Source organism: Carettochelys insculpta, chromosome 24 (genome assembly GCF_033958435.1).
Source record: "Carettochelys insculpta isolate YL-2023 chromosome 24, ASM3395843v1, whole genome shotgun sequence".
NCBI lineage: Eukaryota > Metazoa > Chordata > Testudines > Carettochelyidae > Carettochelys > Carettochelys insculpta.
Window position 1 is genome coordinate 9251692 of NC_134160.1, and position 24260 is coordinate 9275951.

At 45.1% G+C, this 24260-nt stretch overlaps 2 protein-coding genes across 4 annotated transcripts; both read right to left on the bottom strand.

Annotated features, from left to right (window-relative positions):
• Positions 1–3653: 3653 nt before the first annotated feature.
• Positions 3654–23827, bottom strand: AUNIP (aurora kinase A and ninein interacting protein). 2 transcript variants are annotated; one of them, XM_074976465.1, is made up of 4 exons: positions 23800–23827; positions 7294–7419; positions 6725–6878; positions 3654–4918 (listed from the first exon to the last, which is right to left on the bottom strand). In XM_074976465.1, the coding sequence occupies exons 1-4, from the start codon at positions 23800–23802 to the stop codon at positions 3870–3872; spliced, it is 1332 nt and encodes a 443-aa protein (XP_074832566.1). In that variant the 5' UTR covers positions 23803–23827; the 3' UTR covers positions 3654–3869. The 2 variants fall into 2 exon arrangements, with proteins under 2 accessions (XP_074832566.1, XP_074832567.1); XM_074976466.1 differs by lacking the exon at positions 23800–23827 and adding an exon at positions 8894–9607.
• On the bottom strand, positions 11764–23626 carry PAQR7 (progestin and adipoQ receptor family member 7). 2 transcript variants are annotated; one of them, XM_074976473.1, is made up of 2 exons: positions 23585–23626; positions 11764–15147 (listed from the first exon to the last, which is right to left on the bottom strand). In XM_074976473.1, exon 2 carries the CDS (start codon positions 15103–15105, stop codon positions 14047–14049), a length of 1059 nt encoding a protein of 352 aa, XP_074832574.1. In that variant the 5' UTR covers positions 15106–15147; positions 23585–23626; the 3' UTR covers positions 11764–14046. The 2 variants fall into 2 exon arrangements, with proteins under 2 accessions (XP_074832574.1, XP_074832573.1); XM_074976472.1 differs by lacking the exon at positions 23585–23626 and adding an exon at positions 19877–19926.
• Positions 23828–24260: the final 433 nt, after the last annotated feature.

Consider the following 24260-nt stretch of genomic DNA (forward strand, 5'->3'; position numbering starts at 1 on the left):
TTTTTACCCATGTATCTGGTGCACATAGGGAAGATTGAAAATTTTCAAATGAACAAAAAGTCAGTATTTTAAACAACGCTTGTCATGTAGCAATCACAAAATACTTCAAATTCAAACCAGTTGAATCCTAATTCAACTGTTGCAATTTAGTGAACAGAATGAGATGGCAACAAACTAGTAATTACTTTTCTTCCCAGACATTTACTTTTGAAGATTAAAGCAAATAAAAAATTTGAATTAAATTGATACACTTTTTTCCTCACAAGCTCAAAAATTATAGGTTTGAAGGACAAACAAAAGCTCAAGGCAAGTCACTTTCCACTTCCAGCCAATTGCAATGTTTTGTTTTAAGAAAATGAGACTGGAAAACCATCTTTGTAAAGATAAATAAAGGAAAAGGGAATGATCAAACATACCACTTCTCCAGCTTTGTGGCAAATGGGAAGGCAGATTTTTCCCAAAAGTCTTGCAGAGTCATGGTTTCAAAATTACCCTTTCTACTTGAACCAAGCTTCAATTTGATGGTTTGTTCTTGCAAAGTGTATGGGAACAAATCCACAGCAATGTTGAATGGACTTCACAACAACTTCCAAGCAGGTTTATCTGAGGTGTCTTCTGGAAAATAGTGCATGAAAATTGTGTTCTGTGGGTCCAGATAATGCTGATCAAGATCTTCCTTGTCCCCTCGCCCCCCAAACAGTTGCGCTAATGTTTTCCCCAAAACTTGCCTTATGTCCTCTGCAAGTTCATCAATGCAACACTTCATAGTGGTGACAGCAAAGTTTTTGATAATTTCTGGGGGGTTTTTGGCATCAAGTGCAATATTTGCAGCACTCAGTAAGCATGGTTTCCTTTCTTTGCTCTGGCAATGAGTAGTGACAACTCGTAAGATGCTTCCAGCAGTTTGTCTGTCTTCTGATGAAAAGCTCAGGTAGCTTCCAGTTTCATGCATTGAAGTTGGGCAGCAAAAAGCTCTTCTGGCTTGTCTTTCAATGCATTATGGCTGTTTGGAGTGACAGTTGAAGACAAACCACATCTCACATCAGTGCTGAGAACCACATGGTATACAACGCACTGAGGAAGCTTGGTCCTGTTTTTTTTTTCCCTCTAACAGTGAAGCCAAACTTGATATCCTCTTCATCGTACTTCCTTTTCTTTGTCACAGACGCTGCTACAAAAATGAAAAACATTTCTTTGGGCCTTCAGCATATGAGAAAATTTCAGCCTCTTGCTTCACAGAAATTGAATAAAATAGAGTTAAATTGCTTTAAAAATTCTGTCATTAAGACCTCGCTATATGGAATTAATAGTAATTTTAGCCCCATGAACGTAGGTGCCAAGTTTAATGAATAGCCCTGTTAAAGTTATAAACAACTGGAAAGCATTACACACACAAAGCTAGACATGGCAAACTACTTCAGGCCTATAATTGCTATTTAAAATATAGAACTTACCTTCTGTGGGAAGAAATAACCACCACAGACTGATTCCTGACAAGAGTCACAAACTGAGCAGAAGGTGTCTTGAAAAAGTGAATGATTTTCCAAGAAATTAACCAAGATAAACAATATTGGCCTTTATAGAAATAGCTTTGTTACAGATAATTTTTTTCTAAGGCCAGGGAGGGATGCTAGAGTGTGCTTTTGGCAGATGAATAATGCCAATAGATGTTAAACTGCTCTAACTATTTTAATATTTGGAATGGATTAACTAGTGCTTGCAGAAGAGATGATTAAATGCTGCTGAAAATTGAGTATGTCAGCTGAACTTATTAAAAAAATGTTTTTTCTTGTGGCCTCATATGCTCCCACCCTCCCCTTCCCCTGGCTCAGAACCTCCTCATATCCCCCATTGTGGGAACCACTACTATAAAGGATGTGGCAAGCAAATTAGTTTTCTCCTAATACCTGTCAATAAAGGGTTGCCCTATATGCTGATGTAAGGGTTTGTCCTTTACAAACCTCCCCTTTTTAACTAATCCTGGGGCTGTTCTTAGCTGTAGCCAGGTACACTCTGTTTGTGAAGTTCTTGACATCAACCACTGAATTGCAAGAGCTATTTTTGTGTTGATTAAAAAATGAGCACTTGCATGGGCAGCTGAACCTAAATTTGGGGTAATCAGGGTGGAATGATTTAAATCAAGCTACCAAAAAAAAGCTAAAACTGGCTGTACTTAGAGTGCACTTAATTTTGGAGTAAGCCCCATTAAATTCACTGGCATGCATTTTTTGAGAAAACAACAGGCCTCCTTTGGAAAAGTTAAGGTATGTGGCAGTAAAATAGGGAATAGGCTTATTGCATCACCATCATGGTCTGTAGCTATGATGTTCCCAACTAAGGGGTGTGTATGTAATAAAATAAAAAAATGACATGCAAAGGCAACTATCAACTGTAGATTGCTCTTGCTGCAGCCTTCTGCACTGTATATGTGGGTGATAAATTCTAAACATAATTAACTAATTAAACAAGCCATAAGTAATAGCTAACTTTTTTTTTCCCCTAACAACATCCAAAAGAAGAAACAGTTTTGGAATTTACTTGTCAAATCACATATAAACTAAAAGGCCTGGTGAAGAACTGAGGCATTGCAAAGTAAAGCATTTAAGTTACTAACCAACAGATCCTCTCAGCTGTATTTACATCTTCATCCACATAAGCAGTTTCATTCTTACAACTAGGACCTGCATCAGCATCTTGCCCTGCTTGTACTTGACATTTTCTCTTTTTTACCAGGGAACAAATGTCTTCAAAATATTCCCAACTAGCATCTATTTTTCAGAATCCTGTGGTAAAAGTGGGGAGACTGTAGGAAACCGTGCACTGAATCATGGCTTCCCTTTTTCTTTCAGTCCAGTACACTGTTCCTTTCTATGCAGCTGCCATCCTTTCCTATGTATTGTTTCTCCTGTCTTTAAGACATCTTAGCTTCTCTTCGGTGCTTTCCAGGGTCCACCACTAGATAAACACAGAACAAAACCAATCCTGTCAGCTTGTCTTTTTTGTTCATGTTACATTTTAGTCCTGAGAAAAAGAAATTGGAAGCCTGGAACTTTCAAAAAGCACAAGTCAGTAGGTAGGCTGGGCAGACTGAGCCATTAATTCATTTTTATGAGATTAAGTATGTGCAGCAGGTTTGTGCTGATTCAATTGTAACTTAGTTTTAAGAACAATTCAGTATTTTTAAATCTAATCTGATTTGAATAAAAAAAGATTTTCATCCACCTTGAGGGTAGTCATTGTTTGACTCAGCCCTCCTTCATCCCACCCTCAATGCGCTAAAAGGTACATTAGACTACAGGTCCTCAAGTTGGTGGTCTGTAGTGCTTCTATTAGGAAACTTTAAGGCTGCTGACCCATATTTTTTACAAATCTTACATGAATGGGAATGTTCTAAATCAAGGATAAGGAGTCTTGCATAATAGGCCCTCAGCGTTAGACTGAAGATAACCTGCTGGTTGTTTTATAGTGCCACCACTAAGGCAGGTGTTGCCATACGTACAAATTGATAATCCTTTTGCTCTGTCCCTCAAAGAGCCTATTCACCAAAATAAAGGGTATGGCAACATAGTCACTGTATTCATATGAATAGTGATAGCAAGTCCAGAATGAAAACAATTACAACACTTGTTATAAAATTATCACTTTATTTGCACTCAATCTCTTTTTAATCAAAGACAATTCTGCAAGCCAAGTAAGTTGCTTGGGTCTATACCACTCACAGTATATGGTAGTATATGCAATGTATACACTTTACAAGGAATATGTCTTTCTTAAAGAAAGCAATGCATGGTGTAGGCTTCAGAGAAGTGTTTGTGCTTATCAAAGAGTGTCAATTTTTCAGGATCCTGTTCTACTAAAAAAGGGTTATATCAATGTTTGATCATTCTATTTCCTTCTGAATCCTCTGTGAATAACAAATCACAGCTTGAATCAGGCTCACCTAAATTCATGGCTGTACTAGCTACAGGAGTCCTGTCCCATATCCCTGAAGAATAACCATTAAAGCAGTCTGCCAATAGTGTGCTAGTCATATCATGAACAGAGTTGGTTTTGTCCTGTAGATGCTTCATCTGCAAAGGAGATCTGATGCTTTCGTGGAAGTGCCGGTGAGAAATGACTCTGTAACCTTCTGAATCCTGGGTAAACAACTGTGTGGTAGGAGTACTCTTACTGTCCCCCTGCTCATCTGCTGAACCAGCCGTAGTATAATAGTTTTTTGTCCAAGAACCAGAAACATTTTGACTGTCTTTCAAAAGCTCTGCTTTAGGTGTTCGCCACTGGTGTAGAGGACAATTAGTCTGCTGGTCTTCATTCACCTTTGCAGCAGGATTTATATTCTCAATATCTGATAAATCTGTAAAGGACTTTTTGTCACAGGACAGTTTTTTGCATCTCCTCTTACCTTGTGTCATCAGGTGTTTAGGTTTGAGACCCACTCTAGTTCTCTCTCTCTGTGAGCACAAATGACCCTCTTTCTCTCCTATCCAGGAATTTTCTCTCTCCTGTGAACTTATCCCATTTGCTACAGAAACACTTCCAGTGAATGAGTCAGCTGAATTCTTGTGAGCTAGAACCCTATTGCCCTCTGAATCCTGAGTGAAGTTTATGGGGAGGTAATTTTCTGTCTCACCAGCAGAGGTCCTCACAAGGGCTGTGTACTCATGCCTGCTGTTAGATTGTACTTGTGGCAAGGTATAATTCAGCAGGGAAGTGTTCAAATCTTGTGTGTTTTGTTCAAGTGTGTGGCTACACTCTTGAATGTTGGTCTCCTGAGGATTCAAGGTTGGTGCCTGGACTTCTTTTAACTTAGCAGCCCTACAGTTCTTCGCAGAGGAGGGAGCCAAGGAATCAGAGCATTTCCCTTTGTGTGTGTTATTTGACATAAAGGGATATGGCTTTATGTTATCGTCGTTTTCACCTGGAAAAAACAATGTATTTAAATGAAACAAGGCTAATATGCAATTTCTTCAAAGACCTAGCCGTCCCCCAATGGGAGTGGTAGAGGTCTTCTCCCATACTTCATTTAGCCAACTTTACATGTGTCCCACTGCTCTGATTTTGACAGTCAGACTCTCCCATTTCACAACATCCTAATAGCTCTATCTCCTTGCAGAAATTAGTGAAAGAGCTGGTCCAGTATGGGAAGCAAGAAACGGACAATGAAACAAAGTCTGCCTCTCATGAGGGAGAAATGAAATGACATATGAGCAGCCCCAAGCTACCCTTGGCGCACTGACACTTCGTGGGCAATCTGAGGGAAAGACGAATTCCACATTCAGTAAAGTCATTCCTCCTGCCTTATGTTCTCCTTGCACCTTCAATAGGATATGGCTTTTAAACAGTTATGTAATGTCTCTGTCTTTCACCTCTATTCATCTACTAGAAGATGCTTCACTTTTTTTTTAAATAAATTAGTGATGCACAAGGTATGTGGAAAACTGAACTGCAAAATCTGTAGATGAAGGGAAAAAAAACCAAACAATTTGCTTATGAAACTTTTTGAAAGAATCTCATTTCTAAATCCTACCCCAAGATTCTAGCTTTTCCTCAGTTTCAGAATGAAGAGCTAGTATTTACACAGCAACAGAAAACATCAAGTACTAATTACTACAGCAAAGTCTCTAAATCTTGCAGTAGGAATCTACAGTGCATAAAAGGATAGGAATATTCATACAGTTAATCCACAGGGAGTAGGAAATAGCATAAAGCATAAGCAGACATTGAATGGCACTATCACAAGCCCTGCTGACAACCAAACAAAATGAGGTTAATTCATAGTAGTTTCAGAGGGTTAGTGGTCTTAGACTGTAGCTTTACAAATAAATAAATGTGTTAGTCTTTAAGGTACTACAGGATTGTTTGTGATAGTAGTTTGTGGGTTTAGGAAAAAAAAAAGCATGCATGATTGCCAAGCCGTTTCCCCAAGGCCATTGTTGCACTCACTCCAACATCCAGCACATGCAAACTGAGCCAGGATTTAGCTCACTCCCAGCATTTCTGAGCTGAAATAACATGCTAGATAAAATTCAAGGACACTAGAGGGATCCAGTTGACTAAACCAATTACAGATGTGTCAATAATATGAGTACACACCTTCCCCTACCATCTTCTCTCAGTTTAAGACTTCAGGGTCAATGTGCCACCCTTCCCAACAAGAGTCTTGATCCTATAGCCCTTCCACAGCACAATGCTCGTTTAATCAATGGGAAATGTGTAGTGTGCAGTGTAGCATCAGTTCCAAATTTATAAAAACACAACATGAATTAGGAACCTCTTTTGGTTCCTCTGAAAATCCTGGTCTTTAGTGTTTGTAGGAAATACAATCTGGCTAATGTGGGACTGTCTGTTCATTCTGGGGGAGATTTATCCATCCGATGGTATTCAACCTCTGATCTAATTTAGGCTACCTGACAGAAGCAATGCTCCGCTCACCACTAGAAGCATTCTCTGTCTCTGCCCGTGGAAAATGCCTTGAAATGAAACTAAGTGGATTTTCTGTCTTGACAGGAAAATATATCTATATGCACAGAAATGTAGTCAACCCTTCTAGTGCACTCAGAGGAGAAAGGCTCCCCAGCTAGCAAGCCAGAATTTTTAACAAGGATCTGTGAATATTAACCTGCTCCTGAATAAGTAACGAGTGATGTAGCATGGTATGATAACATTTCACTGTAACTTTGCCATATTAAAATTTTATGGCAGCAGAAAAATTGCTCTACAGTACCTGCTGGTTGAATGCGGAAGAATGAAGAGATGGTAGTTTGCTTGGTATGTGGCTCAGAAATTCTTGTTGAAGTTAAATTAACTGAAATGTGACTATTACAATTCCTCTCAAGAAGTGGATTTGGCACATATGAAGCTGGCTTAAATACAAGAGTCTGGGTAGGGAAAGAAATGCTAAAGTAAATTTAACCTGTTAACAGTGACATAACTCCCCCTCCCCTTTTTATTCTATTTCCTTTCATTCCACAGTTGTATCACACTGCTTGAAGAACTCTTTTTCCCAATGAGCCACATATCCTCTCTTCTTTTCAATCCTTCCTTTCTTTTATGCATTGCTAGTCTCTGTTAAGCTACTCCCCAGTGCCACACCTGCGGCAATTCAGTGAAAGCTCAGTAAAAATGATCTAGGCTTCTTCCTCTGCCAATTTCTCCTCTTGCTATGCTATGGTAGCTTCCCATGTGAGCTCTCCACCTTGGACTGTAAACTCCTCAGGGCAGAAACCCCATGAGTAATAGGGTTGTAAAGCACTGTATGCTGCTAAAACATCACAACCAGCACAGATTTATTACCTGTACGTTGCACTTTTTTAACTTTGCAGTGTCCAGCCAGATGCCACAAGTCTCATGATGCTCAGCAGCGCTTCGTTTTCTTAAACGTTTCATGGCTGATCCAAATAATAAGGGACCTGCAGCAGCCTGAAATAAGAAGGTAGCCTAGAGCATGGCTAGCAGTGTTCTTTTATATGCTCTGTGGGAGGACATGAACAATTTCCAGAGCAGGAGTCAGATGCTGGGCAACACGGATATTAAACTGACTCACTGTGAGGCCTTGGGCAAGTTATTTCATCTTTTGTATCTCATTTACCAAGTGGTATGGCTTGCAAAGCTACTGACCTGAAAAAGGAATCCTGCAAAAAAGGGAACATGGACAAATGCAGGCACAAAATGCGTTACACATATCGAGGGACATAAAAGCCAATAAAAATCGATTCTGTAAGCATGTTAGGAGCAACAGAACAATGGAGGAAAGCAGAACTGGGCAAGGGGCGCCAGAGAAGCCAGGGAGCAGTCAGGAAAGGCTGGGACCTCTGGACAGATGCAGAGGCAGGGCTCCCCATCACTTGCAATGGGTAAAAACAGGTTTCCCCTCCCCCATGCTCACTGCTGCTTGCTCCCATCCCGTCCCCTCCTGTGCTCCCTCCTCACTCCCAGCCCCTCCTGTGCCCCCCACCACCACCACTCCGAGCCCCCCATTCTCTCCTGCCCTTCCAGCTCCACACCCCCCCCCAGCCCCCATCACCTCCTGAGCTACCCCGAGTCCCAGCCCCCGCTCCGAGCCCCCCGGTCACCACCCAGCGCCCACCGGCGGCCTGGGGACCCCTAATCCCCGCCAACCTGTTATCGTGTAGCGGCCAGCGGACTCTCCCGCCAAGCGCTGCCACGCCCCCCCCCCCAACCGGCGGACCGGAGAAGAGCCAATCACAAGGCCGCCTAGGCTCCGCGGCGGGTTGGAGGCTATCGGCGCGCGCGGTACCGGATTGGACGCAAGGGAGAAAGCGTCACAAGGACCCGCCCATGGGTGTTAGCGCCTAGCTGCCCCTCCTCCCACTCTACGCCTCTCCCCCCACGGCCCCTCCAACACACAGCCGGCCTGGCAGAGGCTTGAGGAGCTTGTGGCCGTGGCCGCGCCCGCGAGGCCCTGCAACGCTGGCTGCAGCCGCCCCGCCCTCTCTTGTGCAGTGCAGGTGGGGCGCACAGCCCCCCCCCGGTGCTAGGTGCTGTACAACCCCCCGCATCACCAGCGAGTCACTGTGCAGCGTGGGGGGGGTGTCCTAGGGCACAGCCCCCCCAACCCCCCTCGGCTAGGCGCTAGAGCTACACTCCACCCCATATGCTTTTATTCGCCACTCACAGCGTGGACGTGCACGGGAGCGAAACGTGGCTCTTGTGCCAGGCGCTGTACAAATGCAGGGCTCTGTCCGCGCCGCCGTGTCATTCGTTAATAATAATGCTGCGGGCCACAGAGCCACCTGAGCTCGGCCGCTGACGCCAACAAGCTGCCTGCGGAGTCACTAAAGCTTAAGAGCAACAAAACTGCACTGCAAGCAAATCATCATGGGGGGTGGGGAGGTCACACCCACACCCTCGCCTTGCATCTGCTTTTACTCACTTCACTGAACAAAGCATAAGTTCTTCCCCAAGGCAGAGTGTTAAAGCTGGTGAAAGTTTCCAGTAAGGCAGATGGTCATGCACACGCCTGCCTCGGGCTGAGCTTCCCTTCTGCACGCTGGGAAACAGCTTCTATGTCTTCTTATCAAAACAAAAAACAGTCAAGTAGCAGTTTAAAGACTGGCAAAATAGTTCAATAGGTGAGCTTTCGTGAGACAGACCCACTTCTTCAGACCATAGCCAGACCAGCACAGACTCAATATTTAAGACACAGAGAACCAAAAACAGTAAGCAAGGAGGACAAATCAGAAAAAGATGATAACCCTTACGCACTACACTGACTACAGTGAACATCTATGCAACACGCTTTCTAAGAAACCGAGGAACCACTTGATCAAAATCCTTTACAATAAACAAAAGATGATCAAAAATGAACTCTCTGAACTTGAAATTATCATCAACGAACAGGCATCCACACAAGACCCCACAGTACGAAACTTTACCAGTGCCAGACAAGATATTTATAAAACACACTTCCTCTTTCTACAAAATAGAAAAGAGAATAAATTTTCTTCATTACTTCATTCCTCAGGATACTTTAACCACAATAACAGTAGCTCAACCAACAACATTGTTAACCTTTCAAACTACCAACTCAGCCCAGCAAAGGAGTCTCTCTTATCCCAGGGTCTTTCCTTCTGCCCTGCTTCCCCCACAAACTTAATACAATTCTGTGGGGACCCTGAAGCCTTCTTTCGCTGCCTCCGTCTAAAGGAATTTTTCCAGCACACCTACAAACAACAGTCTGACTCTCTCGACCCCCCCACCAACAACAAAAGAAGAACTCTATGTGGACTCCCCCTGAGGGTCGTAGTGAAAGTCTGGACTTCTACGTACAGTGCTTCCACAACCGTGCTCAGTCTGACATTATACACAAACAATGCCAAATGAGACGCAATCTCAACTATGCTGAACGCTATGCTGTCCAGAGTCTCAAAAATAACCCAGACATCATAATCAAACCAGCTGACAAAGGGGGTGCTGTTGTCATCCTGAATAAGTCAGACTATGAACAGGAGGCAGCCAGACAACTCTCCAACACCACATTTTACAGACCTCTCTCCGCTGATCCCACTTTGGAATTCCAAAGGAAATTACAACTACTGAAGAAACTCCCTGCTGCAACTCGGGACCTCATTAACTCAGACACACCATCTGAGCTGCAGCCTGGATTATTCAATTTACTTCCCAAGAGAAGGAGCATGTGGGTTATGCACCTTAAAGTCAGTTGGTGTTGGGTAAGCACTACAAAGCTCTCACACTAGCCATTAGAGATTGCCAATGAAATTTGTGCACCTTTAAGAATTATGCATACAGCCATATGCTCATATTCCTGTCTTCCACCAATGTTATACATGCTATCATGCGCCAGCAATGCCCGCCTGCTATGTGTATTGGACAAACGGGACAATCAATTTGCCAAAGAATGAATGGGCGCAAATCAGATATTAGGAATCTGAATACATATAAACCTGTCAGTGAGCACGTCAATGGAGCAGGCCATAGCATCCAAGACCTGAAAACCTGCATCCTAAAACAGAGAATTTAACACCAGATTATAAAGGGAGACATCTGAATTGGAGTTCATTCTCAATTGCTGTCTTGCTTACCTTACGCATTACAAGGACAGTTTACCCATCTTTGATATTTGTAGTGACTCCAGGCAACTCACTTAAGAGACAGTTGCAGTACATAATTTTCTTCCCCTTCTTCCTCTTCTTCTGTTCTATGTAGCTGATTCATCAATTTTCACGTCATTTTTTTCCTTTCTGTTAAATTCTCATTGTGCCAGTTTACTTTTACCAGAATTTTCAGAGCTGAAGAAGTGGGTCTATCCCACGACAGCTCATCACTTTGTCAGTCCTTAAAGTGCTACGGGACAGCTTGTTTGTTTTGTGAAGATACAGACTAACCAGGGCTCCCTCTCTGTGGGATACAGTCAATTCATTTTAAAGCTTAATCTAAAAACTTTCTACTTGCTACGACTTGAACTAGGCCCTGAGAGGTCTGTAATTTCTCCTGCAGCACTAACTCCCCAAACCAGATCAGGCAGCTGAAGTCTTCACATTGCAGTAGCTGAACCAGCACATGCCAATGATAGCTTTCTGAGATGATTTTTTTAATGATAATTCTTAGAGTGGTCCAGGGTGACCCTGCTTCGCTGGCTACTGCTGCCCAGCTTAGACAAGGCAGAACATTTATTTTTTACAATCATTATTGAAAACCATCTTCAGGAGCAGCTGAAATTACCAGGTTACCTGAAACCCTTTCAGAATGGACAGAGAAAGCAATTTAGTCAATTTCTCCGCCTGTGGACAAAGCCTTTGTTAGCTCACTGAGGCTATGTCTAGATTTAAGATAGGCATTTGCGTATCTCCTGCCGACAGCTCTGTTGGGAGAGGCTTTCCTGACATTTGGTTTGTCTCCATGGGGCCAAATGTCAGGAAAACCCCCTCTACCAACACATCTCGTCTTCTCCATGGAACGAGGATGACCGGGGACGTTGGGAGAAGGCTCCCGGAGTGGCAGTCTTCTGTCAGGAGACCTCCGGACTCCTGACAGAAGTCTGCAATCTAGACATTGCCTGAGGGCAGCAGGGGAAAGACAGAAGCCAGAGCTAGGGGAAGATGAGCTCAGGTCAGGGCAAGAACTTGAACCAAGTTTAGAACCAAAATTCAGTCTAGATCTAAATCAGTTGTTTCAAACTTTTCTGTTCACCCCCCTCCACACACACACCTCCCTTGTCATAGTCCTGTAATGGCTTTTGCTCAGACACAGCCAAACTCGCACTAAATCGCAGTCTCTGCCACCTCTCTAATGTCACTAACATTGGGCCTTTCTCATAAGCCCAGCTGCTACAGCTCTCATCCCAACTCAAACTGCTTTTGATCACAATCATCTTCTCCCTGCCCAAAGCTGCTGCTGACAGCATCCTCCTGCCCGCCACCCAGGTGTAACTGTCATCAGGCAGACTCAAACCTGGGACCTCTGGAGCTTAGTGCTGTGCTAAGCAAACCTTTTACAGCAGCTGCACTTTTCATCTCAGCAATTAGCAGCCTCCCCCACAGCTGCCTAATGTAATCCAAAGCAACATACATTTTGGTTATGTGCATATGAAAAAAAGCCCCTTTCGACACACGTGAAATAATAAGTTTGTAGAATGTAAAAACTTTATCAATCGGTATGGAAATGGGAATACACAGACATAAAAACGATAACATATTCCAACACTTTAAATGAGATGGCTGAGCTTGAGACCCAGTAGCTGATTGTGCTGCGCCCCACCCCTTTAGGAAAGTTCATGTCCCCCAGTGAGGCCTGTCTTCTACTTTGCACACCCCTGGCTTATTGCATGAACCTCTAGAGTTTGAGTCAAAAGCTCTCAGCTTAGGCTATGGAAGAGCCTCATTCTTTCTCCGTGTAAGTGGCCCAAGTGTCTCTACCTGGGACAGAATCACGCCCGTAGGTGTGTGGGTCACTCATGCTCCAGGTCCTCCACCTTGACTTTTGCCCCATCTAATCCAGACTCCTTGTACTCTCCCAACTTGCCACATTTATCTCTCAGTGCTCTCTCATCCCCTTCTTCTGTGCCTTTTTCCACCCTGATATTCACCTCTCCGTGCATGCGGCCCCTTTGGCTGGGGCACACTGTGGCTCTGTTTACAGAAGTAGCTCTCTTTAGCATTTCCCTTGTTGCCAGAGTTGGTGCAGCGATAATGTTGGCAGGCAGTGTTCCTGATAAACTGTATGCTTGTGAGGCTATTCAGGAGCAATTCAAATGCTGCCCAGCTGATTAGCAGAGCTCCCAGTGGTGCACATTCACACATGCCTGAGTGCACATAAACTTTATTCTGCACATGTATGGACAAAGACAGAGGGGACATTGATGGCACATACAGTATAGACTGGACACCAGTGTTTTTATCACCCTGGTCAGGTCTGACAGACACACTCATTATAACCCTGGTTTTTCCTTTACCCTACCTGCAATGGAGCTGCACTGCTCGTACCAACAGAGGGATCTTTTAGGGGTCAGTAAAGACAAGGCTTCCCACTTTCCTCCTTCAGCTCCCACCTAGAAACCCATTACATCCAACCTTTCCTTCTCTTCAGCTTTACTGATACCTCCTCCCCTCTCTGGACAAGGCCCTCTCTTCAGTGTAAGGGCAGGCCACATGTCCTTCTCTGTGTATAAAGTGTCATGTAAAGTTACTACAGGTTGAACCTCTCTAATCTGGTACTCTCTTAGCCAGCAAACTCTGTAATCTGTCATGATTTTAATCAGCCACACGACCACTTATCAAGGGTGTGGCCGAGTTTCCTGTGGCCCCATAAAATTTGTTTACAGCCATCAGTTCTGACTCTCAGTGCTCTGGGCTGCTGTTTAGCTGTAATTTACCCCTTGATGTCTGCAAAGAGCCCAGTAAGCAGTGGAAGTGTTGGTAATGTGCTAGAAAATATCGGCCTCCCGTTGTTCAGCAAATTCTCTTGTCTGGCACCGGTCAGGTCCTGAGGGTGCCGGATGAGAGAGGTTTAACCTGTATAAAATGACCGGAACAGAAAATAAGAGAGTTGTTCTGTTTCCTTGTTTGTGTCTTTGCAGTGTTTCAAGACAAGCTGGACTTGTTTTTTCTGCCTTAACTTCTGCACGAGAAATACCAGGAATGTCAGCACTGGCCGCTCCTGGTTTTGATCAAAGGCTCACTGAGCATCTCACCTACGCAAGTCAACTTTTGCGGCCCTTAGATGTCAGGACAGCGGGATGCAGATTTAGCAAAGAGAGCACTGCTCCCTGGCTCAGCTCTTTGCTGAGGCCTCTGAAATCCAAGGTCTGAATTTCTAATGCAGAAACAGAAAAGGGTTGAAACACATTTCCTCATACACCTTTCCAGGTGTTCTTTATACATCATAAAACCCCACCAAAGAGCACGAACTCCCAGAACTGTCCCTTTGCTGATCGCTTAACAATAGCACATTTCTAAGCATTCCATCGCCCGTTGCGCTCCAGCACACAGCTGGATTTGAACCTGGACTGTTCTGGTGGTATTCCCTCCAACAGCCAGGATCCGACTGGGAGCTCCCCCTCCATGGCTTTCATTCTCCTTTGCCGTTCAGTTTGCATTTCACTTTGCTGGTCATGTAAGCGGCAGTGAGGAGGCAGCAGACTACAGTAAAGAGGCACAGACCGGAGAAATTGTGAGTCTGGTCACCATGCAAGCTGGTGTAGATTGCCCTCCGTGACTGATAGTCCAGAGCCACCGCTTGCACCTGGGCCAGGGTGCACAGCACCAAGAACACATGGAAGATTTGATGCCCTTGCCCGACAAAGTGACATTTCCCCGGAAACCATTTCTCCGGATACGGGTAGGAGAAGAAAAAAGCACCGATAAGGAAAAACAGCACCTGGCATTTGTGGTATAAGAGGGCTGGATCTGCCTGCTCAGCAGGCTGAGCTGTGTAGATCCGGTGAATTACTGGGCTAATGTCTAGCGCATACGCCAGACCCAAGGGCATTTCCTGACACAGACGGCTCAGATGGCGAGGAAGCTGGTGATATCTATATTTAGCATAACAGGAACCTGCACAGGATAACCAAGCTAGTAAAACAGCCCCAGGCATATAAAAGCCCATGATGTTGGCATGCCAGTCTGGCTTGATGGCATAATAGTAATGCACCAAGGCACTGCCGTACTGGTAAACGGCTACTCCCACATAGTCCATGAAAAAGAAGCTGTAATGCCAGAACTCGGACTTGGCCTGGAGGAGGTGAGCCAAGGTGCTGAAGGTTAGGTAGGTGATAGAAGCCAAGACAATGATGCACAGAGGATGGGCATGAGGATCGCTCACAAAATCCACCATCTGGGAAAGCCACCAGAACCTCAACAGCAGGATCAGAGCAGCCACCAAGTGTGTCCAGATGTTGACTGCTTCGTTGTGCTGCTGGAAAAGTGTCAAGAAGTAATACTTCCAGGTCTGGTTGAGGGGTCTGTAACCGGTGTGGATGTAGGGCTTCCAGAAGATCTTAGGCACATCCGAAGTGCCCACAGTGCAGGAAGGAAAGGGGAAAGCCATTTCCAGCAGCCTGGGGACCTGCCGAAGCTGCTGCACATTAAGGAAAAGGTGGTTAAGTTTTTCTGGGACAATGGTTGCCATGCCAAGAAGACTGTACACTCAACTGCTGCCAAGCCAGCAAACCTTGATGAAGAGAAGAAAGGAAAGTTTAGTTTGGTTTTAAAAGCCGCTTCATCATGGACCAACATGAAAGGGCCTTTTTCAAAATAAAAACCTTATCAGCTCTCATAGGCCAAGATAACATTCTCCTGATGTTTACAATAAATGAAGAATGAAAAGTAGTATAGAGGGGGTTTTGGTTCAGGTTGAAAACTATTTATTCGTATTACAGCATGGCCTAGAGAAGGGGTAGGGAACCCCCCAGACCACAGCTTGCTGGATCTGGACCCTGAGGCTTGGGGCTCCCCTCGCCAGCATCTATTCCATAGCAGGGAGTGCGGATTATAGCCCAGAGCCTCCCAGGTTGGATCAGGCAAACCAAGGCTGGATGCGGCGCATGGGCTCTGTCAGGAGACAGGGAGGGCAGGAAGTGGCTATGTGTGCTGCCACTGCCGCTCCTGCTCCCTCCCGCCAGCTGGGGTCAATGGGACTTGCTGCCTACAGAGGCTTTTCTGCTGCTCTGATTGGCTGGAATTCTGGTGGTGGGGGCGGTGCCTGGCAGCCCTGGGAGAAAAAGCTCCCTGGAGAGGCTTTTCTGCCATCACTGCTTTTCCCCCAGACAGGGAAGGGAAGAGGAAGCAGCAGAGGCAGTGCTGCCAGGAAGCTTCATAGTGCTGCTCTGATTGGGTGGAACTCTGGCCAATCAGAGCAGTGGAGAGCAGAGCCTGGGAGCACTGCGGGGAAGGCGCAGAACCATGTGTGTCTTTGGATGCTGCCCAGGTAAGTTGCAGCCTGGTTGCCCAGATCCTGCACCCCCATACAGCTCCTGCACCTACTCCCATCTAGAACCCCACCTCCTCCTACCCCCTCCCTACTGCCATGTTTAACCTAGAAGTTCAAACTCCATTCCAGACCCAGTGCAGCTGGTGGTTTTATATAAACTCTGACATGAAACCTCTGCATCAGCTCAGGGTATTGCTACACTGTGATAAAAAATCCACAGCACCCAGTCTCCTAGCCCAGGTCAGCCAGCTAGGGCTTGTGGGGCTAAAATTGCAGTGTAGATCTTTGGAGTCAGGCTGGGCCCTGGACTGGAAGACCCTCTTCTCTCAGACCCTGGGCTCCACCCTGAGACTGAACATCTACACAGCAATTTTTTAGCCCAGCAGCCTGAGCTCTGTGAGCCCAGCAACTGACCTAGGCCAGCTGTGACATGACACAGGTATTTTATCACAGAGTAGATGTACCCTTAGACAAGGACAGGCATTTTATTATTGTAAGTGATTCTTTATCAATACCCTTACATCAAAATAGACTGAGCAGATTCATTCTTCCTCCCTCCCTGTAGCTGACGGTGAACCACATGCATTCAGGTGAAAAATTTGCTTGCTGCTCAGCTTCTACACTGCATTGCTTCCCCCGCATCCTGTCTAAGTCAGAGGTGAGCAAACTTTTTACCTTGGGTCACACTTTTTGGCCCTGCAATCAGCTGGTGCTCCCTCAAACTGTGGGAGGACCACAGGAAGGGATGCCGGGGGAGGTGCTCAGGAAGGGGTTAGGATACTCGGGATGGGGATGGCATGCTCAGGAAGTAGGTGCTGGGGGGTTCCAGGGAGTGTCCCAAAGGAGGAGGGATACTTGGGGGAGGGCCCAGGTGGGGGACTCAAAGGGTGCTCCAAAGAGGGCGTGGTGCTCAGGGGGATGTCTCAAAGGGAGGACCCCAGGGGCTCAGCTGCATCACCACCGCCACCTCGTAGGCACTTCCCTTGCTGCGCTGATGGCCAAGGAACTTGGTGCTGCTGTAGAGCAAAGAAGTGGTGACTCCAGCCTGCACCATATTGATGGGTAGCAGTGGTCCCAGGCTGAAGGCAGCCCTGGATCCCTGCAGGCAGCAGCACTTCCTCCACACCGGAATCTAGGTAGTTCCCAGGGGCCAGCATGAATACAGTCTGAGGAGCTGATTGAGCTGCACGCCCCCCCTCGCAAAATGTCACGCCCCCTCTGGGCAGCATGTCCTCCACTTTGCACACCCCTGGTCTACGCTATTTAGCTTGAGGCAAGGACTAGTATCCTAGGTTTGTACAGCAATTAGCACAATGAGATGCTAAACTTGGTTGGGACCACTAGACTCCACTGTGATACTGAAAAACCATCCCAGGGACAAAATATTGCTTCCTAATCTGTGCAGCTCCAGTTAGCACTGAGCTAACAGCATACAAAAAAATCCAGGGTACAAGTACACAAACTCGCGAGCAGAGAGCTCCCAAACTGCTCATCCCAACCTCCTCAACTCACAATGGGAAATCAATTGAATAGAAAGGATAACAACGGAAAGTAATCACCAATTTTCTTCTGCATCCAACTAATCCTCAACAAAAAGAATGGAGACTTCCTGATCCCTGCTGGGGAAGGGGTGGGCAGGAAGGCAGCTGCTCACATGCTTCCTGGCACTACGGTCACACGTGTTAGGTGACAGAATCTTCCACGGTTTGCCTAAAAACCTTAAGCCTTGAGGCTATGTCATGACTCTAGCCACCAATAGAACTGTACCAGTGAACTGGTAAACCCCAGGTGAAAAGAAGGAAAGCCACGATTTGCATGCATAGTGCTTGCCCACATCCAAGTTATGTCAGCAGATGGGTGGTTATCAATTGCTGGAATCAGTGCAAATTCCCAGTGAAGCTAAGGTCCTAGTTTGCTACATGTTAGGGGACGCTGCTTCAGAATCTACAAGACAACAGTGAAATATATATCTGACACAGCAGTAGAGCTTGCTAGGCATAAGCAGGCTAAGATTTTGCTTAGGGCCCCCAGAAACTTGAGATTCCTGATTTAGTACCAGTCATCTTAACATGGACTGGTTAATGAGTGATTTAGTATGTGTCGTGTTGCTATATATTTTTTTGTTTGTGGAAATAAACCAGCTGGGCTTTTAATGGGGATGCAAGAGGGGACCTAAAAATATTCCTGTTGGGTTGCACCATGTCTGCTTCAGATCCTTACTGGTAGCAGGCATAGGTGTTCACTGTAAGCTGAGTGCTTGGGCAGCCATCCAGGACAGATTCAAGCGCTGTCCAGCTGATTAGCGGAGTGTCCACAGCTGCCCACAGTAGGCAACATGTGTTTCTATTTGTGGTGTACATGTGCCCTGGTGCCAATAACAAAATTCATTCCACCCTTGGATTCGAAAAAAAACAGACGAAAGACTGACAGGGACCTATATCATTCACACCATGACCTTTGCCTTGTCCAAACAAAACAGAAGATAAAAAACAGATAAACAGCTTAAATCAGGGGGCCCTAAAACTGGTTTGAGTAGCATTTATCTTTCTCTAGTGAATACTTTAAAAAAAAAAAAAAAAGCCTTGTACAGTACCTAGGAAACGATCAATCTCATTTATACATTGAATCAAGAATACCTATATACCTAACTAAAGTATAAAAGTGTAACAGTGCTGCACCAAACACTCAAGTAATCTATCAGCATGCAACAGTCCCATAAACTAGGGGACGGACACACACACACACACACACTCTCTCTCTCTCTCTCTCTCTCCCCCCCCCCCCCATGATGTATACCAAACTTGTGTTGTGTAGGCAGCACTTACACCTGTCACCCCATAGACTCCTACTTAATATTAGGCCTGCAGCTTCTGGCCCTAAGCACGTACGTGTGTATTTGCTTGTGTACAAATGTGTAAACATCCTTTAAAAAGAACATATAAATAGTTTATTTTAAACGTCATTCGGTATGTGGTTTCTTTTAAACCGTCCCCCCTTCCTTCCTCGTCCCTCCCTGCTATAATGTTGGATTCTAATTGTCTACTGAAAATCCAATGGAGTGGGTCTTACCCACAAAAGCTCATTATCTAATAAATTAATTGATTAATTTTAAGGTGCTACAGTACTGCTTGGTTTTTTGTGCAGCTACAGACAGGATTAGCAAAATTTATTTCATTTGCTGGCTTACTTTAACATGCTCTGGAAACTGACCAGTGCTCAGTTTCACCAACAGCCCCAGTAATTTCATTCCTTAATTCAGTTTATTAATTTCATTAATTTTTCTCTCTCAAAATATGGAAAAAACTTTGTCACACAGGCAAAGAGAGACCCAAAACAGAGTTGGGGCTCTTCTGTATGCAGTTGCTGGGAATGTCTCAGCATGGCCCACCCCCATTCGGGTGTCACCCTCACCTAAAGCTCTAGGGACAAATTCTGCCAGGGTAACTCCAGAATAGCTTCACTGGAGTTAATGGGCCTTCCCCCACATAACTCAGCACAGACTTTAGCCCCCTGAAACCAGGCTCTCATTATGTGCCCTATATTAGGGGCCTCCAAAAGGCTCAGGGTACTGGGAGTTCTGAGACTTGCCTAACATTAGGCTCTATAGGGTCTCTCCAGGAGTGTGCAGTACCAGGGCTTCCTAGCAGTCTCCAGCTGCCCCTGAGAGATCTCTGGGTATTAGGGTCCTCTAAAGATCCCTACTATGAAGGATAGGCCAGGGTGGGCATTAGTGTTACACATTATGGGGCTCTCGGAGGTTTGCAGTGTTAGGGCAGCACTCAGACTACCGGTTCCGCAGTAAACAATGTGCTGGGGGTACAGAGGTGCCCAGTGCAAGGCTGTTTCTAAACTACTCCTCGTTCTCCGGGTTCCCGGGATCACGCACTCCCACTGGCACTGCCTGAAGGTCCCAGACCCAACCACCCTCCTCCCGAAGTAGCCCAGTCCCTCGCTTGTCCCGCTCAGGTACCTGCTGATCTGGAATTCCCTCGGCCCCCGACCGGTGCTCCTGGCTCTGCCACGCCTTTCCCAGAGAGAGGAAGGGGATAGCTAGTTTGGCAGGCCCGTCCCTCCGCAGCAGCCACCTCTCCCCAGAGCCCCACCTCATCCACTTCCCGCCTACCGCAGGGACGCTGTGCCGCTGCGGCCCTGGAGGTGCAGGGACGATACGCCATCTGGAGGCTGGAGACTCGCTGACGGAGAATCGCTCCGCGAGCAGAATGCTAGGGGCGGACTAGGGCTGCTGCAAGGAGCGGGAGACGCTCGAAACGGAACCTCAGGGCGGCAGAACGGGGTTGAAGGGAAGAGCCACCCCCCTCCCCCCCAAGCCCTCTCCTCCCGCTCCAGCAACAATTTGGCTAAGAAATTATTTGTACGGAGGTAACAGTAGCGTTAATCCCGGCACCGCAGTGACCCTCACAGGGAGTAGATCTGCCTTGATCACGGATGGGGGATTAGGACGTTTCTAAAATTCAGCGTATTTGCATTTCGCAGGACTGGGAGGGGAAATAAGACACGTGAAACCGCCCTCCTCCCCCGCCTAGCAGCCCCTCAACCAGCACTTTCTCCATGAAAACGGGGGATTACACTACAACTTGCTTAATTGGCTCTACAGCCACCTCTTTGTTTTCAAGCAGGCATCTTCTGCAGTCTAGTAGGGACACTTGTCTTCCATACAAGCACAACCCACCCTCGCAGAGAGCCAAGTGCCATTTGGATCCCACTGAAACCCTGGGGGAGTCACCCATAGGTCCCAAGGCAGCTGAGTGATCTTATTACAGTGGCAGGTTTTCCGGAGCCCAACACTACAGTCTTCCACTATACTGGTTTTAAAATATCTGAATATGGTTGAGTGAGATTTTGTTTTCAAACCACATTTTTTTTTGCGCTGATAAGTGCTAGTAGTCTGGCACTGTGGCAGGCATGGGATAGGCTAAGCGGCAGGAGGCTGGCTGAGCATCAGCTCCTTTTTTTAAAAAACAGAGCACAAGTGATTGGTACCTAGTCACTAGGCACCCCAGGGTCAGTAACAATGCACAAAGGGTTGTGAGTTCCACAGGAGTTGACAAAGATTTTTTTCTATTGTTGTGTCTTCCGCTTCTTCACAATTTGTTTGGTTTTTTTGGGCAAACAGTCACGCATCAGTGCAATCCGACTGCTGTCTGAGTGAATTCCCAAATGGCTGCTTACATCTCTCTTTCAAATCATTTCATGATTCAGAACCTATCACCATGAAAAATGGTTTTAGTTCAAGTATTAATATGTCAGCATCTGCAAGTGTCATTAGGGACCAGTGGATCTGAGTAGCACTTAAACCCATTCATAAATAAAAAGACCTTTAAATTAGGTTCATTTATTTAAGATGTGAAAAGTAACCCTCACAATTTTTTTAAAAAGTGGTTTGTGTACCTTTGTGCTGCTTTATGACAGATGAAGACCTGAGTTTTTGTATTCTGACTTTGGCAATACCAGGAATGGCCCATCTGGGCATCTGTGCTGTTGACAGATTTATTAGATGCCCCAGCTGTTGTATATTTTATACTGAAACACCTTAACTTACCTTGAATGTTAAAGCATGTTTCTTTAAACAGAGATGCCTTTTCTCCACCCTGTGTATTATTCAAACAGCTTAAAAGTGTTACCCTTGAAAACATGTTTTAAATATGATTAAAAATTCCTTCCCTTCCTTATCTGTACAACTGTCAGAAGTGTACTTCACAAGGACAGCCAATCAATAGTTCCACCCAGTGCAGCCAGGACCTGGCTTTCCATATTAAAAGCTGTCTAATGTAAATCAGGAAAAAATCCCCCTCCTTTTAGGCCCTTTTTATACATCATAAAAAGGCAAAACAAGGTATAAGCCACCTTTAACATAATTTAAGAGTCAGTCAAAGGCCAGTCTCAACCAGCAATTCTTACATTGACCAGAAAGCTGCCAAATGCAGACTCTGGGAAGCTTCAGAGCCACAGCCCTGAACTACTGTACACCTTTCAGGAGTCTGATTTATCAAGTACCCCTCAAAATTCACCTCACTTCAAAAACTACCTGATTATGAAAATCAGACCTAAAATATACAAAAAAAAAAAAAAAAATCAAAAATCACATTACTGAAGAGTGCTTTTTTCTATATCAAAATAAATTTGAATGTATTTACATTTCAGTGTTTAGAGCAGGATACGCAAGTCCTTGTCTATATAACATTTCACTCTGTGCTGCCTTTACTAGCACCTTCTATGTAGACTGTTGTAAAACTAATTCTGTTTACATGAATTGATGCACCCCCAGAAAACCTCTGTGTACCATGTATCCCTGGAAGAAAACCAGTGCTAGGGGACTTGCCACAGAGAAAGCCAAGTTCCTGCAATAGCTTTAATTGCGAATACTCAGCCATTCAGCCTGGAGAGGTAGGAGCAATAGCAAGTAGGACAAAGCCATTGATAAAGTATTTCCAACTGAGTTGTAGCCTACTTGACCATAATGACAGCTAGTTTCCCCCACCCCTCCCCATAATGCAAAACTGTTTTATGGATTATACCTCTTGATTCACAAATGGACTCCAGAATCTGACCTCTTAGAAAAAAAGTTCTTTGTAATGTTTAGTATTGTAAGGCTATGCCTGTGTCTTAGCCTTTTCCCAGGCTACAATTGTAATATAGAACAAAGTTATTGTAGGTTTAAGGGCAGAGGGGCGAATTAAATCTAGTAGGATCTCCTATACAGTATCATAAAACAAGTAAGTTGGGTTTGGCTAAAGCATATCTTGCAGAAAAACCATCAACTGCAGCAAGACATCAAGAGATGGGGAATCCACCTCCCTTGGGTGATGTGTTCCAATTGTGTATGGAAAAGTGTACTTTATTTCTAACAAGAAATTTCAAACAAGGATTCTTCTGTCTGCACACAACCTGGTGCTCTACAGGACTGATCAGCCTCTCTTACTTTCTTTCCTCCCCATCCTCTTCCCCCTCCCACCCCATGACATCACCTTTTCCCTCTCACTTACTGTGTCATCCTCAGATAACTCATGTTTTCATTCCCTTAAATTCCTTTATTACCCTTCTTCCATCTGTTCCCTTAAGGTGGAATGAGACCAGTTCAGCCTTGCCCCTTGTGCTGTGTTCCTTTGGAAACAACTGAACTGTGGACAGGCAAGACCAGATCTTTAGGCCCCCAGGGCCCATCTCTCTAGCAATCTATTAAAGGACAACATGACATTGTTCTTCACCGCATAGTCTAATTTCCCTAGAGTGAAAAAAATCCCCACCTCACCATGATGAATACTTTTGTATTCATACCACTCTTGGGGGCAGGGCAGGGGTTGAAAGTCCAGCCCTAGTGCACTTCAGATTGGAGTCACTGGATTGGTAGTTACCAGACCTAGAATCACAGAACACTAGACTAGAAAGGACCCTCGATAGATCAAGTCCAGTCCCCTGCCCTCATGGCAGAACCAAGCTGCAGCCCTAGGGTTCATTTCTGGTAAGCACTGTTATGTAATCTCAGTTAAATCTGCTTCTGTCTTGACTCTTCTTGCACTTGTGGTTCCCCAAAAAATATGAACGGAGGGAGCATCTCATCACAACATTTGGGCTAAATATGCAAACTAGATTTTTGACCTGATCAACTCGGACACTTAATAGCAGAGGCAGGAGCCCCAGTTGTGGAACAGGGTCTCACTTTTCTAGATACTGTACATCACAGTGATTCTCGTCCCAAAAGACTTTCACCTGAGTGATATACCATTCTCAGGATCTCACTTGCCCCCAGACTTGTACTCCCACGAACCAGGGCTGGACTGTGACGTAAGTGCTGCAATAGAACTAAAAAAAAAAAAAATACTATAAGTAAGAATAGTCCAATTTTGAGCCCTGTGATCTTTTAGAGGTGCTTACCATCCAAAACTCCAGCTGGTCAGTAGAAGCTGTTAGTCCTCTGTGCTGCTGAAAAAAGACAGGCATTAACTGTCTCATGTTTGATACCTGCCTCTCATCTGCCCCATCTCAAATGTTACAAGCTTCACTGTAACAATAAAACATCTTCTCAAGCCACTTAATGGGTAATTTCTGTATTTTTTTGGAAGTGTTCCCTGGAATAGATTATAGAACGAGTCTCAGTAATAGGGCCTTAATTTCAGAATTAATTCTACTAATGTCAAGATCGGAGACTTTGTGGTAAGATACTTACATGGGCAACTGGCAGTTATTCCTTAACCTCACAATTAGCAGACACCACACACACACTACAAGACTCCTCCTCGAGTCTCTCACTTTGGAAGGACAGTGACTGAGCTGAATGACAGTAAGTGGAATAATGACTTTTCTCCCAGCAGACTAGCTTGAATTAAATAAGAAAA